Raw genomic sequence first — 17341 nt, 5'->3', positions numbered from 1 at the left:
TATATATACCTCATCGTTGTCGTTGTTGCTGCACACAAAGCAACAACACAGGCAGCACATATTCCTTTTCGAGAGCGAACGAGAAAAAAAAGGGCAAACTACAAAAGTATATGTACGATCTAGGTACGATCACTTCCTCGCAGCCTGAAGAAGGGACCAGTAGTTGCAACACTGGCAACACCAGGCAACAGTTCCCATCGAATGCGCACGATATATTCGGCACGACTACGACCCTAAACGGTTTGGCCAGCAACGACAATGCAGGGCCGTTTCAAGAGACGCAACGCCCATCGGATGCCGGACCCACCCCAAGTATAGGTGCGATTGTGGTAAGGACAGAGGAGGAAGAGAACCTTGGAGAGCAGCAGCAGCAGAAGCAGCAACAAAAACAACAACAACAAGTGGTGTGTGATAGTGCTGGATATCCACAGAAACGCAGTTCCGGCGTGACAAATAGTACGCCAGACGCCCGCAGCCTGATGCCTTTCTTGGCGCATTCTGTGAAGCCGGAGACATCTCCAATCGCCGTGAATCTGGGGGCACTAACTGGCACCGTTATGCATGATATCATACAAGCACCCCTGAACTTTCAGGGACCGCCGAAGCTTATGGTGCACCCCCGTCCTAACTTGCGGCAATCCAGTATGTCCGCTAGCCTGCGGCAGGGGTCGGTGCCCACCTCCGCGGTTTTCTCCATGTCCCCTAGCGGATGTACGCCGCTTTCCGCCTCGTTGCAGACTGAAGGCTCGTTTGGCAGCAAGCCACGCAGCCCAACATTGAAGGTAACGCCATGGAACGGCAAGATAACGAGGAGCCCTGGCAAGGCGAAAAACTGGACGAAACGCGCACCCATGGTCCCGTCGCCGCAGGAGAGGCAGGTGAGTCGCAGCGATTGCGACGGCACGCCACGCGCTTCCTTCCTGCTGCCCACGAAGATACCGCCGCTTTCAACGGTGGGAGCCACTGGCGGCTTTCCTTGTCAATTGGAAACTCCTCTGCAGGCGCCCGAGCTGCTGCGGCAGCAACCGCCGCGCTTATCTTACTCAACGACCACGACACCGACGAATAAGGGCGGTGCTAGAAATGAACATCGCACCGGCGCCAAAAACAACGCCGGTGGCGGTACTAACACTCGTGTTGTAAATAATTGCGCAACATCAAGAAAGCGTTCGTCGCTTCCAACCATTTCTATTGCGAGTGGCGTTTCCCCAAAAATGCAACCGACGCGAGGGGAGCGGGGAGTCGAGCGTGGCAATACTCTAGAAGTGTCCCCGTCAAGCAGTCAGGGCACCGGCGCGCGGTCCGGGTTGGACGCTAGTGGCTCGCTGCCGCACGCCTCCCCGCGTGCGGGAGATAGGGCGTCTGGTATCGGCGGCGCTGGCCGTGTCCCGTGTCAGGTGTGGTTGCCGCAGGAAAGTAAGACCCATAGTGTGCAAGAGCTGCTAGTGCACGAGATTGTTAGTCGGCTTCGACCGCTATGAAGTAGATATCACGCTCTGTGGGAGTCTGTGCGCTTGCCTAGTCAGACGCGAAGGTGGAAGCACTCAGGCATTTTGATGTAGAGCGCTGTGGAATGCAGGAATGATTTTGGTGGGTAGGGAAGCGATGGACAAGGGGAAACCGCTTGAATGGAAGAAGATGAAGAAGTTTTTATGCAGCCATTTCCCTTTCCCTAATCCCTCTTCCCAAATGTCCTTCCTTTTTTTTTTTTTCTCTCTCTCTCTCTCTCCCTCCCCCATTCTATCTATATATGTGGGTCCTTCTATTCTCTGTCATCATCATTGCAGAAAGCAGTTTGGGCGATTTTTGTTCCACTCGGTTGGAAGTGTGAATGATTGGGGGAGACGGCGAGGCGTGTGTTGGTGTGGTGTGGTGTGGTGTGGCCAATGGCGTGGAAAGGAGTGAGTAGTAAAACGAAGAAGAGTAGTACAGAGAGGAGGGAATGAGGGAAGCAACGTTCACCACTATGATGTATCGTTTTGCATGTAGGGGAATGTTTTCGTGGTAGGTTTGTTGCGGCTTGCGGCGAGTGTGTGTATGTGTGTGTCTTTCTTATGTATAAAATTGTCTCTGTCACCTTTTTTTTTTTTTTGGTGTTCCCCTGGGAGTATGGTGCTCTCTCTTTCTTTCTCTCTTTCTCTTTCTGCTGCAGCTGTTGGTATGGGTACCGGTGGGCGCATGCTCTTGGATTGTTTCCTTGCGCTCACCACATATCGGTCCTCGCCTTCACTCGCCTCCTGCGCAGATGGGAGGAGGAAGGGGCAGTCTGTCTGCAGAAGGGAAGGTGTGTGGGTGTGGGCCGGGGGGTGCTCACTGCTCCTCCCGTCTCTCCTGCTCCAATCATGGACTGGCAGCCGTTATTCGTTTTCTTCGTGACGATCTTCACCCATATTCTTCTTCTTCGACTGTTTGGGTAGTTTTGTTGTTGTTGTTGTTGTTTCTTCCTTGTCCTCGTGTTGGCGTTCTTCTTCTCAATTGCTTTGTTTTTCGCGCCGCCCCTTCTTCTAGTGAGCGTCCCGTTCTGCACGCAGTCGCCTCTGGTGGCTGTGCTGTCGCCGTGGAATGGGGAAAGTTGCGTCCGTACTCCGTGGGCGCGTTTTTTTTTGTTTTCGTGTTTGTGCCTTTCTTGTGCCGCCTTCCCTCTGTTCTCTGTCTCTGTCCCTTTCGTTTTTTTTTTTCTTTCTCTCCCCCTGCTGCTGACGCAACGCGGTGGGACGCGGAGCGTGTGTGATAGCAGCAGTAGCAGCAACAGGAGTATTAGCCACATGACCTCGGCACTCAGCGGCGTCGTGACGAAGGCCGCTCTTTTCGTGCGGCCGTCGTACGCCAATGAGCGGGAGGTGCTGTCCATGACAAAGTACAAACTGCACGACGCCGGCTTCATCATCGTTCGCGAGGAGTACCGCCGCGTCAACGACGAGCTGGCCGACACCATCGCCGTGCAGCTCGACCGGGCCGCGTTCCTCAGCGGCAGCGAGCCGCCGGCGGGGATTGAGAGCTCCGTGAGTGCCCACCGCATCTTCACGCACGCCCACGCCACGGCCGTGCCTACTGGCCCGCAGGAGCTCGTCGGCCACGCCTATCTGTACGTGCTGGCGCACCGCGACTGCCACACGGAGCTGCTACGCTTCCTTGACCGCCTCTTCGCGGACGAGGATTACACATCGTTGCTGATCTCGCTGCAGGAAAAGGCTGCACGCGAGGGAGGCGGCGGTGCGGGTGCACAACAACAAGAGCAGCACCAGGGATCAGGGCTTCAGTGCCCCCTGTTTTGCAATGCCACAGCAGTCGGGGCGAAGCAGGTGGTTCAATTGCTCTTCCCACGCATGTTGGTGCACGATGTGCCGGATGCCGCTGGTTCGCGTGAGTACGTGCAGGCGGAGCTGAAAGGCGCGCTGCTGCCTGCCCTCGTTGAGTTGTCGAAGGCCAAACCAGAAAATCCGATTCGGTGGCTGGCGGAGCGTCTGCTGAACACCAACACACGCGCCCCACCACTCGTCTCTGCGTCAGGTGTAGAGAATGCGAACTGAAATGCAGGTACTAGCAGCAGCAAGAGCGGGGTTATTTAGAGGCGTGTATATGTGACAAGTGGCTGGTGCGCTGTCTCCTCCCACGCGTATTATGTATGAGTACACACTGGCTACGGATACGTTTGGTTACTGGCTGGTCATGGGGNGGGGGGGGGGTCACGACGCACGGTGCTCACATTGTTAGAGTTTGGTTATTTTCCCCCTTTTTTTTCCGCTTCATCTTTTTTTTTCTTTGTTTCGGTTTTAAATGGTGGGCAGGGGGGCCTTGCATAAAGGGCTGAGAGAACGGGGCGACCCTCTCTCCCCCATTTGTCACAGACACAAGTAGACCCACACATACATAGGCATCCTTTCTCGCTCATTGTGTGGCATCGATGGGCGTCACTGGTGGCATTAGTAGTAGTAGCAGCAGCAGCAGCGACGGCGGCAACATCCGAGAATCAGTGGAGCTGCTGCAGCTCAGTATTCATCCACTTTCCGATGTTCCGAGTGGTGTGGATTCCGCTGTTCAGCCGTGCTATGACGTGCGCACCACCGTGCGATTCCGTGAGGCCCACAGCGGCGACCTCGCAACGGTACACTTTCAAGACGGCGGCGTTGTGCGCACACTGCGCGACTTCTACTGGCTGCGCTGGCGGCTTGGGGTGGACACACAAAGTGCGGGGCCGTTCGGATTGGTGCTACCACTCCCAACGAGCGCACGCCATGCAGCGTCAGGGGAAGGTGTTCTTCAGTTGTCGTCATTGTTGTGGTTGTTCAGCGCGCTGAACCTCTCAGAGCACAAGAAGGCCCCTATGAAAGGTGGCAAAAGAGTTCCATCTGCTGAAGTCAGAGGTGAGGGAAGTGGTGACACACTGGGTGGTGATGGGGTAGGCCAAACGCTCCTGCGCTTTGTCTCGACGCCCACCGAGGCCTTCGAGGCATGGATGGCTACGAATACACAATCGTCTGTGGTGAGAACAGCAGGTCGAGTTCCAGGTGTGTTTCACTTCGCCCTTGATGAGGCATACGAACGCAGTGCCGCTCTCTCGACTGAGAGCAAAAATTCATCCAGGAAAAACAATAGTAACAGCAGAAACCCTAGCAGTGGGGAGAGTGACATTCACTCTATGCTCATGTCAACGCCGGCGATTCGATCGTGGTGGTGGCGTGCGAAACGGCAGTTCGCCACCTCCTGCTGCCAACTGCCGCTGCGCGAGTTGAGGCCAGCGCAGATATCACCCGCGCTCGTGGCGAGCGGCGCGATTCACCGTGTCTTTATGAGCCTCAAGAAGGCCTCCTCCTGTGCGACAGCTGTGTGGACCTTCCACGAGATTGGTGACAGGCACCGCCTTACCGACGCCGCCTGGAGCTTCGCGCATCAGAAAATGCTGAGCCTCCTCACCGCGTGCGAGGCGGAGGGTGCGGCGATGGAAGATCTTGCAGCATGTCTGACGCACGCTCCAGGCGGGGCGGCGCTGACGCACAGCCACGAGGCTCGTGCCTGCGTTCTGCATCTCTCCACACTGTTGGGGCAGCGGGGCCGCGAGACGGCAGTCCCAGAGTCACTGTTGCAGGCCAACGCGCTTGTGCACGCTGTGGAGCACGGTGTCTACCACGCGTGGCGGCGAGCGCATGACTGCTTCGTTGTTTCTTGCCCTTCACGTGCTCCACCGCAGCCGTTGGCAGGCCTCGCGGCACTCACGCTGCGGGAGCTACAGGAGGTTCTGCTTGAGGTGTTCCGCGTGGGCGCTGGTGGGAGCGGCACGTTTGACACACTCGATGCCATCGACGCGTCTGTTGGCTGCATTCACGATACTACTGACGCGCGCTTGGACGCTATGCGGGCTGAATTGTCTGCGGCCCGGGCGCGTGCGAGGCGGCGGTGGTTGTGGGCCTTACGCGACTGCGCCCACACGCAGCGGTGGGAACTTGCGGCGATGATTAGTTGCCTGCAGGCGCTCAAAGAGCGCATGTCGCGGGACCTTCTGAACTGCGACGACACGCTGCCGTTCCTGCAGAGGCCACTGCGGCAAGGCATCAACGCAACGGTGTCCCACGCCGAACTGCAGGACGTGGCACTACAGTCTGCTGCCCCATGTGCTCTCGTGAGGGTGCAGCTACTTTAACGAGAGCATAACGGCATCTCCGAATCAGAGGAGATGCAAGTGAAGACAGTGCCGGATTCTTCAGGAAGCTCTGATGAAGTGCTTCAGCAAAAGTGTGTTGTGGATTCTGCCAGGTAAGTGAATCAAAAAGAAAAGTAGGGAGCGGTGGGGGTGGGGGATAGAGAGAGAAGATTAATGAGAAATTATCTCTATACTTTGTGTCATAGTTATGTGTTTTGATCGTTTTTTTTTTTTTTCTTCTTTCCTTCGTGCCAGTGCGTAGTTCGATGAAGGTTTTGTTTGTTTGTTTTTGTGGTTCACTCTTTGGTTGCGTGCGCGTGTGTGTGTGTTTTCGACATCGGCCGCTGAGTGGAGTCGCCTCCTTCGTGGGCGGGCGGTCGGACGGACGGAGGCGGGGAACTACTGTGTGCCTGTGTGTGTGTGAGTGTGTGTGTGCGAAATGCCAGTGCCTTGTGTACTCTCCCACCCAATCTGTGGTATCGACTGAGCAAGTAGGATGGGATGCACGCAGTGGATTTCAACGTCCATGGTGCAATGTGGCCGTCTGGCTAAGCCTCACTTATTCCTGGCACTGCTGCTGCCGTTATTACTCCTTTTTGCGCCGGTGGTGCGAGGGGTTGCAGTGCCGCCTCGTCGTGGTATCTCCTCCTACGTTGTTGTCGTTGACAGCTGCCTTCACCCCGAAACTGCTGCCGCTGTTGCCGCGGATCTCCAACAGCACTGGCGCTGGAACAGGGCGAGCGGTGCGTGTCTCGGAAGCGCCGTTTTTCTTTCTGCCCGTCCTCCACAGGTGGCGGCGTGGCAGGACTTTTTGTTGTTGCGTGTCAATGCGTCGCTACAGAGGGGTAGTGAGCGAGGGTGCGTGAGCGAGTGGCTGCGCGGTGTCTTTCTCGTCCTTCCTCGTATTGGTCGGATCTCTGTTGTTCGGGTTGTGGAGGACGCGGCGCTGCCGATGCCGCGCTTTCTTGCGTCGTCTTCACCGCCTCGAGGCACGGCGCCTGGGAGAAAGCGGCGGCAACAGCAGCGGCAGCGGTACCCGCGGCGGTACTTTGAGTTGCCAAGACAAATGAAATGGACCGGAAGAGGTGTTCGAATTGCGCTTCTCGACACGGGACTAGACCCGTTGTTGGTTTCCTCGTCCTATCAGCAGCAGGACAGTTCAAATGTGGGCGAGGCTCGCCCTTTACGCATGTGCACGAGTTTTGTGCCGGGGCTGCCGTGCGAAACCATCCAGGATGGTCACGGGACCTTCAGCGTGTCGGTTATGGCGGGAAATGTCTCATTTCTGTCGGACGCACATGACGGGAATCTGCAGGATACCAACGAAAACATAACGATCAACCACAGCAACAAGACCAGTAATAGCAGTGATGCGGGGGTGGAGTTGCCGCTCTCCAGGGTGCGGTATTTAGGCTTGGCCCCCAACGCGGATGTACACATGCTGCGCGTGTTCAATGATGCGCGCGAGTCCCGCACCTCGTGGTGTGTGGCTGCGCTGAACGCCGCCCTCCAGTGGGGAGCGGACATTGTGAGTCTCTCCTTTGGCGGTGTTGACTACTACGACGCCACCTTCACTGACAAGATCACCGAGCTGGCGGCGGCTGGTGTTGTTGTTGTGGCAGCGACCGGCAACGAGGGCCCTGTGCCGGGCTCCGTGCACAACCCCGCTGACCACGCCGAGGTGCTGGCAGTGGGAGCCCTCGGCACAGACGCATCGCGCCTCTCTTCATTCCTCAAGAAGAACAACAACAATAGCAGCAGCCGTACTAGTAATGCAAATTTATCCGCCACACGTGAAGCGGCGCGCTGGGTGTCGGCGTTCTCCGGCAGGGGGCCGAGTACGTGGGAGCTGCCGTATGGCGCTGCACGTATACGACCAGACCTCGTGGCGCTTGGTGAGCACGTGCTGGGCGTCGGGCGTGATGGCGACAGCGGCGCGTTGGCGCTGCGTGTGTCGCACGGCACGAGCGTCGCGGCTCCGCTTGTTGCTGGAGTTGTGGCGCTTTGCGTGGAGGCAATGCAAGACGTGCCTGAGTGGCAGTCATACGTCAACGTAGCACTGATAAAAAGGCTGCTGATGGGGACAGCCGTTGAGGTGCGTCCGAGTTCGTCGGCGATGCGTCTTGTGAGAGAGGCCTTGCACCGCGAAGAAACACTAATCTCTGCCGGAGGAAGAAGCGGCTGGTGGCGCAGTGGGAAAAGTGCCGCAAGCACACATGAGGGAATCAGTATGACGCAGACTTTGCTTCAATACAGAAACATTCTGGCCTACAGCCGCTCAAGTCAAGGTGCTGGGGAGGTGTGTCTCATGTGTGCGCTCACATCGATTGATCAGTACCGGGAGCAACAGCAAGGGCAGTTTCTTGGTCTTTTTGCCTTCCCTGGGGAAATTGATGCTACGGGTGCGCACCACCTTCCACACAGCGACAAGGAGACATCGCCTCTAACACCATGTCTACTCCACTGGCCGTACTGCGAGCAGCCACTGTTTCCCTCGGCCACACCAATCGCATTTAACGTGAGTCTTTATTATCCAAAATGCCCTGCCGCACGGCTCGCATCATCAACACTGCGGGTGATGATAACAGGTGCGAGGGGTATGTGTAGCGAACAGCGGCGTGGTCAATGTAAGTTGGGCACCAACATTGAGCCAACGGTCGCTGAGCGTCTGCTATCTTTGCGAGTAGATGCCTCGCCTGTGCTCGAGGCCTATAGTGGGTGGATTTCCATGTTCGCATTTTCCCCTGCCAACGCTTCGAGTGCCAAGCTGACTTCGCCCTCTCCTTTGGGTGTTACTCCTGCTGCAGTGTTGGAGTTTTACGATCTTGTTGTTGTGACCGGACACGTGCGGGTGGCGTACACGTGTTTCTCAGATGAATTGGAGGCTGCGGAAGAGGTGGTGGCAGCAGCAGCAGCAGCAGCAGCAGAGAGAATGAAAGGTGCCGAAGGACTGTGCGGACATAATTGTGTCACAGTACCGTTTAAGATTCCAGTTGTGTCTCGTCCTCCACGTGACCGACGCGTGGTGTTTGACGTCAGCCACCAGTGGTTCTATCCGCCAGACTTTGTGCCGAGCGATGACGCCCATTCAATGTCGACGCCGTCGCATCACTTGACGAGACGGCGGAGCCAAGGCGCTTTTGAGTGCGACAGTGATCATCCGCACACAAACATGGCACCGCTGCTACTCTATCTTCGCCACACGATGGGGCTCTTTGTGGAAGTGCCGCTGCTCAACTATCTCCCTGCTGTCTTCCACGCGAATGGAACTGCAGCAGTGTCAAGGCAACGCCGTGCCGCCCTTCAGCGCTACTACCGCAGCATTGGAACACTTCTGCTTATCGATCCGGAGCTACCGTTGGTGGAGGGCGACCGTGACATCATTGTTGATGCCGTTCTGCACCACGAACTCCACTTGTTGCTGATAAGTGGGTGGTACAGCAGGCGGGTGGCGCGAGGCTTATCTTTCTACGACGCCACCCGTGACATTGTGTGGTCACCTGGTGCGCTGCACGGAAGTGATGACGCTCTGCCGGCCGAGGATGACGGTACTTCTGTTGAAAAGAGAACCCGTAAGGTTTCTCATGAACTCAACGGTGCATGCCACGTCCCTTCGCTCAATGCGCTACTGCGTGACCTCAGTCAGGGGACACTGCAGCTCGACAGAAGCCGTGTTGTGGATGGTGATTTGGTGCTTGTGCACACCCCTTCTTATTCTGCCTCATTCGCCTCCTTCCCGCGCAACGCCGTGCCAAGAGGGGTGGACACACCCCGCTATGTGGGACGTATAAACTCGGCAGGTGCGCTGCAATGGCCCCCAACGCAAGATGTGCATCACACGGATGGCCACGCTGGGCGTGGGCACAGCGCGGGGGCGACGATGGTGTGCAGCATGAAGAGGGAGTGGGCGAAAGAGCTGCAGGAACTCGCAAAGCTGGAGATGGAAAATTCAGCCAACAGAATGCCCAGGCAGGCCGCAGACGTTATGCGGCGCGTGGGGCCTGACGCGTTCGTTCCTCTTTTTGGTTTTGCTGGTGTGCGTGGTCCCCGCAACGACGGTGGTGGTAATGTAACGAGCGGTGCAGGAGGGGCGATGGGTCGCGTCGCCGTCTTTACGGACTCTAGCGGCTTCGGTGCCTTGCCGTATCGACATGCGTCACTGCGCGTCCTGGATCGAGTGGTCCGCGACGTTTCGGGGAGTTTACTTCACCATGACGACGACGAGGCGGCAATGGCACGCGTTCGTCGCACACTTTTGGGTCTTGTGGCCGATGAGAGCCGCCAGCCCTCGTTTTCGTTTGGTATTGTGCATGATCTTATGCGGTTTCTGTACACTGGAGACGTTTCTTATTTCACAGAGGCTGCTGTCTGTCGGCGCGGGGTCCCTGTTGCTGCTGATTATGGTGATGCTAATAATAATAAAAATGGTCACGGGACCGCGCAGACCACATCCGCGGCGGCGGAGATGGGAGACGTGGAGGACAACGAAGAGGAATTTGAAGGACTTCTTTTGGGGCTCTTGAAGTCTGCGCCGCGGCGGATTGCCATTGCGGAGAGGGTTCTTTCACTTCTCGGTGACTATGAGGCCGCCACGTGCGAGGAGCAGGATGATCCTCTCTTCTTGGTGAACAAACGCCTCGTTGAAATGCAGCACGAGGACTGTGTTGAACATGAATGGCCTTTGGAAGCGAAGGTGGCACTTCTACTGATCACGTCGGTGGTGGTGGTGGTGGTTTCCCTTGCGCTCTGGTATTGGAGGGTAGGACGGAGTTGTCCCACGAGGGTGTTGCTGTTGCGTGAAGGGGGAGAACGGAGGGAAAAGAAGCAGCAATGAGTGCTGCTGTTGATGTGGTGGTGGGCGACATGTTTGAGGGGGGCTGGTGGCACAGCTTCTACACATCTTTTGTGAGGCCTTTGAGTGTGACTGCCGGAGTTGGTTTCTGTATCGCTTGTCTTGTGGTGCTCATTCTTGTCTGATTTTTTATCTATCCGTTTTTCTCTGTTCTTTTTTTCTTTTCTTCTGTGCTTTCGCCGACGCGTCCTTTTCTTCCTTTGCAGCTCGCAGATTCCTATTCTAAGCGCCACGGGATGCGGTCCAGCCATGCGAAGCGGGCCTCACGCGGTTCAGTGAAGGAGCCAGCGCCCATTCCCTACACCGCGTCTTCGCCCTTCGTTGTGCACGCCAAGCAACGCAAGAGCACGAAGCAGCCTAGGGCGGTAAGCTTCCTCACGCGCGTGGCGTCAGCGGTGCTTCAGAAGTTTCTTCAAACCCAACCGCCACCACTGCAGTACGGCGATGTCCTCCGCGACGTGCCCTTCCACCTCCACAACCGCATCGTCGGCTTCTTCTCCACGCACCCGAGCCTCTGCGAGGACGACTTCGGCGTCTGCCACGGGCAGTGCATCCGCTTCACGCGCGGGCCGTGGACAAATGAGACAGCAGTCGTCGTGGGTGCGCGTGGTGGATATCTCTGGGTGGTGAACCGTGAAGGCCCCGCCACCGCTCGCCCACTATACGCGCCGGAGTGGCACGGCTGGGAGAAGGTGGCGGCGGAGCCGGAACTGCTCGTGCGGCTGCGTGAGGGCCTCGAGGCGGCGCACCGCGACGCCGACTTGGACTACGACCCAGAGCAGCGGGAATTTCTCCAGAAAGCACCAGATTTGTTTGCAGAGGTGGTAGATGACGAGGACAACTACGGTGCGGGGGATGTGGCAGTGGATGATGGGTGGGGCGAGCAGAAAGCCAGCTGCTGCAGCGGGAGAGTATCCTCTAACACCGCGGATGGCCATAGTGTTCTTAGCGACGCCTCAACAACGCTGAGTAGAGCGCGGAAGCGGGTGATCCTTGTGCCTCAGGTGGTACAGGTGAGTGGCGACCTTGGCTGGGCAGGGGAAGGCGTAGTGGTTGTCGATGGCGGTGGTGTGAAGTCCTTCTCGTCTTCTCTCTCCGCCTCTGTATTACTCTGACCGCCGCGGACGTGCCGCCCCCCGACGTCCTCAAGGGTGTTTATGGCGTTGGGTNAGAGAGAGAGAGAGAGAGAACGAATGGGGGTGGGGGACGGGAGGAAGACGAGTAAATAACATTGTTAGATTTACATTCGGCAGGTCCTTCTGTTCATCCGTGTGGGTCACAACGGGAGGTGGAGCTGCTCTGTTTTTGTTTTTTTGTTTTCGTTGAGCGTACATGTTAGATGTATTCTTGTTGATGTTGTTGTCTCGCGCTGTACGTGTTGTTACTCTTTTGCCTCGGTATACACAAAATCGTACGAATGGATTATGTCATTGTCGAAGTTTCCATCAGAGTGATGCAAGGTTCATCATTTCTTCGCTGTTTCTACGGTACCTGCTGCCTATCTATTATTTCCCTCATTGTCTTCATCCTTTTTTTTTTTTGGTTGTGGTGGTTGTTGAAGGGATTGGTGCCGTCGTTCGTTAAAGGGTCGTTTATATGCGTCTTCTTTTTATTATTCTCCTTTGCGGCGCATTTCTCACTCTGCTTGATGTGCCAACGAGCAGTGTGGCGGAACCCTTCTTCTATACCCTAGAGACGGCAGTAAGAAACGAACGAATCGTGAGGACAGCCAAGAGATCTCTCCCAGCGCTCCAAGTGCGGGGTGATAGATCCACATTCTCGGCGGACTTCTACAACACACTCCAGATGGTGCGTCTCCCCACCAACGACATCTATCGGAGGGAGTATAGGGAGAATCAGGTACTTCTGCTGCCGATCCACAGCTCGTTGCAACACCCCGGGGAAGTCTCACGTCATACGTCGGAGTTCGATGAGATGGTCATTAATGGCATTTTATCCTCGCACAACGCCTCCTGGCTGCGGGTAAAAGGTCTCTCGAATGGTAGCGAAAGTGAAAAAAGCGGCAGCAGTTCCTCGTTCAATGGTATCTCACTTTTTGAACTCCTTTTTTCTGCACCGAAGAACACTCAGCTTGATGACAAGCGAGGCAAACTACGGCGCTACGATTTGCCAAGGAAAACGGCAACACGCCCACCAACCCATGGCTGGCGGCGCTTCTACATAGCACTTAACCTTTATAAGAATGAGGATATGATCCTTTTTCTTACTGATGCATTGGTGGCGTTCATTGAAGATGAACTTGCACCCTTCTTTGACGTCTCCACATCTGTGGTAGTGTCTATTTTCACCAATGATTCAAAGGATCGCACCGCTGTCCTCGTTGAGCGCGTGTTGATCCCACGTTTGCTGCGAGCAGGTGTCCGGAATGTCTTTGCTACAGTTGAGGGCACATGCCTGGCATACACGAAGGTGCCAAAGCGGCTTTCTCGTATAGAGTGGATGGCGTGTGTGCGAAACAAAGCATTGGAGCCACTCTATACATGGGGGATGCGTCTTTTTTCCCCTTCCTTTTATACGGAGTCCCGGAAGTGTGAACAGAGTGGCGCCTGTGACAGTATGAACTCGTACCTTAACGGAACGTTCTTGGAGCGGTACCTGATGGGTGACGGGGTCTTGAACAGTAGCGAGAGCAGTGCTTCATTTTCTTTCTGGGAAAAGGAGGTGCGTGATGACCCGTATGGGGATGTGATGGTTGTGCTTTTCTTTAATGACATATTTTTCCGTCCCCAGGACATCACGACTTTGCTAGAGTCCGTAGAGGAGCCAGTTATTGCGTCCCGCACACGTCCTGATGGCACGGTGAGCGAGGGCAATAATGATGGTCCCCCTCTGAGAAACAAGCCCACAGCATCTGCAGCTACTGGAACAGGGACAACGTTCGATATGGCGTGTGGGATGGATTATTATTACAGCTTTTACGACAGATGGGTTGCACGGGATCGTGTGGGGGATATATTTCTTTCCCACATGCCTTACTCTGACGAACCCGAGACGCGAGATGCATTGTACCGCGTGAGTTCGGCTGCCCACACCGCGCAGGGACGGCGGCAGGCCGTTCCAGTGAAGTGCTGCTGGAATGGTGTAGCGGCGCTTCGAGGAAGACTGTTTATTTCCCCTGTCATGAAGCCTGATGGAACAGAGAGGAGGCGAACGTCGTCAAGGGAGGAACAGAAGGGGGATTCATATATAGGTAACACGAGAGTACGGCTGGGTAACAGAAGCAGGAAAATGACAAAAGAAATACGAATGTGGCATGGAGGGGTGTACCGTCATGAGCCGAATGCACACAAGCAGCTGGCGAGATACCACCGTCTCACAGTTTTGCAGCGGCTGTATCTAAAACGCGAGCGATGGGCCATTCGGGTACAGAAGCTGGCGCGTGGCACAGGTCTGACGCTTCCGCACCCTGACCTGCCGATCGTGCCATCCGCTCTTCGCAAGGCGTACACAGGTGAGTTTGATGCCATGGCAAGGGATGGGAGAAACTATGATTTCGCGGATGCCAATTCTGAGCAAAGTGTATATTACCGTGCCACAATGCCTGCTATTCGATTCCGTCACTCTGCGGTGCCCTCTTTTGGTGCCACTAAAGACGAGAAGTACACTGTGCGAGACGACGTGTGTGTGTCGTCTGAGTGCTTGCTGGTGTGCGAAGACATTATGCAGGCTGCATTACTTGAAGGTCGGGTACCGCTGATTTTAATGAACCCTAACGTTAGAGTTGCGTACGAGCCGGAGCATTTCGACCGTGTGACAGGATGGATGTATAACTCGCATTCCGTTTTCGTGTTGACCTATTGGGTGCGTCGGCTCACGGTGTGGATCTCGGCGCTCTTGGGCATTTCAGACGACGGTGCTAGTGTGATTGGGACGACTTCTGCAGCCGATGACTGGACGGCGGATGATATAAACCGTACGCAACTCATCCAGCGCGCAACTCCAGATGGAAGTATGCATTCCCTGCTTATAAACGTGACGCACGCCACGTCGATGTCATGTTACTCACCAGGAGTGGAGAGGAGTTTGACGTTCTCGTCATTTTTTGTTTGCGCGTTACTTGTGGGTTGTATTGCAATTGTTTGGCGGCTTCTGGGATCTGTCTTCTTGAGTTGTGCGTGGGTGAGGGAGACGTTGTACTTTCAGTTTTCCACGTTTGTGCGTGTCATACGATGGCGGGTGCGGCGCGCTCTCGTGCACCCGCGCGCGAATATGGCCTTTGGTTGTCCGCGCGTTGTTGCAGTGGTGGTGCGCTGCGCTGCGAAGTGTTGTGGGTGGCATTGGTGCTTGGGCTACGAGATTCCCCTTGATCCGGAGACGATTGACGTTTAGCGCATGCGCCGCCGACGCAGCGGCACGAGATGGGGGCGGAGGCAAAGAGGGGAGTGGGGGAAAGAGAAATGGCGCCTTCTTCCATAATTGCGTACGAACTGCTTAACTGAGCTACACAAATATATATAAATATATCCGTCTATAGCCGATACTGGACTTGCTTTGTTTTGTTTTGGTTTTGGTTTTGGCGTCTGTGTTGTGGTTGCTGCCATCGTAGCTCCTGAACGTGTTGCAACAAACCGTGCTGTCTCTGCGCAGGGCGTTTCTTTTCCTTCTCAGCTGGCGTATTCTAGAGTTCCACGCCACAGTTGCCGCGATGCGTTATCGACTGCGCAATGTGCGGGAATCTGAGGATACAAGAACAAAGCGGCTATTCGAGGTGGATGATGCACTGAGCACGCAGGAGCAGGAGCAGGTACTGGAGTACCTTGCCAGTACGCTGCGTTCAGGTGTCATGTTCATGCGTGTTATCGCGGTCCTGCAGCTTTTTCTGGCTGTTTTGTATCTCAGCATGCTTCTGGCTGGGTACCCGCTCGTGTATGCCACCTTTAACGACGCCAAGCCACAGTCGTTCTTGGGCCCCACATCTTCGCTGACGATTGGGGGCGCTGTTGCCATTGCGTTCTCGGTGCTGCTCTTGGCGGTGGGTGGACTCTGTGATATGCGGGTGTGTCGCCGTACACTTTATGTTGATCGAACCGTCCTCATCTCCACATCTAGCGGAGCGGTCTCGTCGTCTGGTGGAGGAAATACTCCTTCTGGCCCTGTTGATGCTGTTTCCACGGCAACAACGAGTCTATTGGAGGGGGCTTTACCGCGGCATCAGTACGTACTGGGTTTTCTCGCTCTGTTTCCCACCGTATATTGGCTTTATGTGATGCATGCGTATTATACCAACCTCGCGCGGCAGGGACCGCTACTCTTTGGCGTTGCGGACAACTGGATGGAGTTGCTGCTTGTGCTTTGGCAACCAGCGATGCACATAGCTGTTGGAAAGATGCTGGCGTCACTAATCAACGGAAAGAATGAATTGCTGCGGCTCGCGCGGCTAAAGTACCGGTACGATAAACTCTAAGTGGCCTGGAGTACTGTGTCTGGGACGGCGCGTAGGTGTGGTTGTATGTGTATTTGAGTGAAGTTGACACTGATATTTGCCTTGCTGATGCGCCGCCAGATATGGTTCTCTTCTTTCCACACCCTTTCTCTCGCATTTTACTTTCCCACTGCATGGAAGGAAGGAAGGAAGCACGACGGGTGTACACCGTGGATGATGGCAGAGTCGAGCACCGCTGGAAAGGTGGGTGGCGCGACAGGGCGCGTTGGCGGGACGCCCAGCAAGGGCAGTGATAGGGCGGGTGGACGCCAGCACAGGCCCGCGCAGAAGGGGGCAGCTGCACCCGGGAAACGTAAGCGCTCCAATGCGCCATCGGTGGAGGATAACGAGCGATATGTTGTCGTCATCACAAACGTCGAGAATGACTTCGCGAAGGTGCATGAGGAGGCCATCCAGCGGTACTGTTGCCTTAACGAGCAGCACAACCGTCGCCACCACAGCCGTCAGGGCCAACAGCAGCAGCAACAACCCTCCACACCCGCGGACGGTGACTTGGCGGAAGCAGCGGTGGGGACTCGGCGGCAATGCCACTACACCGTCACCCCGCGCACCGAGACGCGCTCGGTGGAGGTGTCCATCTACGGCAAGGCAGACGCCGACGTCGCGACGGTGTACCTCCCCGTCCGTACTAACGCCCAGAAGAAAGACAGCNATACGAACAGTAAGGGCATTCAGAAAAAGGACAGCAAAGACAAGAATAAGGCAACATCCGTCGAGACGGGTGGTGAGGAAGTAGTAGAGTGCGTCAAAGGGCCTGTGGTACACGACACGCTGTTTGCAACGATGGAGGATATGGCCATGGCGCTCAGGCACAAGCCGTACTTTACGCATCCACCCAAATTTTTGCTGAATGTGTCCGGCAAGGAGGACGGTGAGGTGCTGCGTGAAGCCAAGCAGCGCAAGCGACAGCGAAACGGCCAGCAGGAGCAGGATGAGTCAAATCCCGTTGATGCTGCTGACAGCCAGCGCCTGCAGCAGACAGATGTGCGGCAGGCTGGTATGATAACTGCCGCCGCCACAACATCTGCTCGTATGACCACGAAGGAAGTGCAGCAGCAGCTGAAGGACATCCCTGGTTTCATGTCGTGTTGGATGTTGTATCCCCAGCATTTCCGCTTTGTGTTCGCGAACAAAACGGCGCTATTCAAGGCCAAGCATCTCCTCGACCAGTTCGAGGTGGACGGGCACGTTCGGGTATCGCTCACACTCTCAGATGGCGCTGCGAAGGAATTTGCCGCGTACCTAGCCTCGGTGGAGGCCACCGCGTGAGCGAGGAGTAAGCAGCCGTCACAGCACCCGTGGCGCTGCATTTGACCCACGTGGAGTGTGCAGAAGGCTCTGTGGGGGGGTTCGGGGGTGGCGGATGAAGATGATGATGATGATGATG

General features: G+C 55.9%; 8 protein-coding genes across 8 annotated transcripts; all 8 read left to right on the top strand.

Moving 5' to 3' along the window:
• Positions 1-110: 110 nt before the first annotated feature.
• DQ04_03371070 (hypothetical protein) lies at positions 111-1481 on the top strand (the record flags this gene model as incomplete). The annotated part of the gene is made up of 1 exon (XM_009312774.1): positions 111-1481. The coding sequence occupies one exon, from the start codon at positions 111-113 to the stop codon at positions 1479-1481; it is 1371 nt and encodes a 456-aa protein (XP_009311049.1).
• A 1284-nt stretch (positions 1482-2765) lies between these two features.
• DQ04_03371060 (nucleoside-diphosphate kinase) lies at positions 2766-3530 on the top strand (the record flags this gene model as incomplete). Its single annotated transcript, XM_009312773.1, has 1 exon — positions 2766-3530. One exon carries the CDS (start codon positions 2766-2768, stop codon positions 3528-3530), a length of 765 nt encoding a protein of 254 aa, XP_009311048.1.
• Positions 3531-3904: 374 nt separating this feature from the next.
• Positions 3905-5638, top strand: DQ04_03371050 (hypothetical protein; the record flags this gene model as incomplete). Its single annotated transcript, XM_009312772.1, has 1 exon — positions 3905-5638. One exon carries the CDS (start codon positions 3905-3907, stop codon positions 5636-5638), a length of 1734 nt encoding a protein of 577 aa, XP_009311047.1.
• Positions 5639-6134: 496 nt separating this feature from the next.
• On the top strand, positions 6135-10472 carry DQ04_03371040 (putative subtilisin-like serine peptidase; the record flags this gene model as incomplete). Its single annotated transcript, XM_009312771.1, has 1 exon — positions 6135-10472. The coding sequence occupies one exon, from the start codon at positions 6135-6137 to the stop codon at positions 10470-10472; it is 4338 nt and encodes a 1445-aa protein (XP_009311046.1).
• A 254-nt stretch (positions 10473-10726) lies between these two features.
• On the top strand, positions 10727-11605 carry DQ04_03371030 (hypothetical protein; the record flags this gene model as incomplete). Its single annotated transcript, XM_009312770.1, has 1 exon — positions 10727-11605. The coding sequence occupies one exon, from the start codon at positions 10727-10729 to the stop codon at positions 11603-11605; it is 879 nt and encodes a 292-aa protein (XP_009311045.1).
• Positions 11606-12296: 691 nt separating this feature from the next.
• DQ04_03371020 (hypothetical protein) lies at positions 12297-14840 on the top strand (the record flags this gene model as incomplete). Its single annotated transcript, XM_009312769.1, has 1 exon — positions 12297-14840. The coding sequence occupies one exon, from the start codon at positions 12297-12299 to the stop codon at positions 14838-14840; it is 2544 nt and encodes an 847-aa protein (XP_009311044.1).
• A 316-nt stretch (positions 14841-15156) lies between these two features.
• On the top strand, positions 15157-15915 carry DQ04_03371010 (hypothetical protein; the record flags this gene model as incomplete). Its single annotated transcript, XM_009312768.1, has 1 exon — positions 15157-15915. The coding sequence occupies one exon, from the start codon at positions 15157-15159 to the stop codon at positions 15913-15915; it is 759 nt and encodes a 252-aa protein (XP_009311043.1).
• A 192-nt stretch (positions 15916-16107) lies between these two features.
• On the top strand, positions 16108-17223 carry DQ04_03371000 (hypothetical protein; the record flags this gene model as incomplete). Its single annotated transcript, XM_009312767.1, has 1 exon — positions 16108-17223. One exon carries the CDS (start codon positions 16108-16110, stop codon positions 17221-17223), a length of 1116 nt encoding a protein of 371 aa, XP_009311042.1.
• Positions 17224-17341: the final 118 nt, after the last annotated feature.

The sequence above is a fragment of the Trypanosoma grayi genome, assembly GCF_000691245.1.
Source record: "Trypanosoma grayi strain ANR4 Tgr_337_V1, whole genome shotgun sequence".
In the NCBI taxonomy this organism is placed as follows: domain Eukaryota; phylum Euglenozoa; class Kinetoplastea; order Trypanosomatida; family Trypanosomatidae; genus Trypanosoma; species Trypanosoma grayi.
Note: the sequence above shows the minus strand (reverse complement) of the source record. Positions and strands in the feature narration are given on the sequence as shown.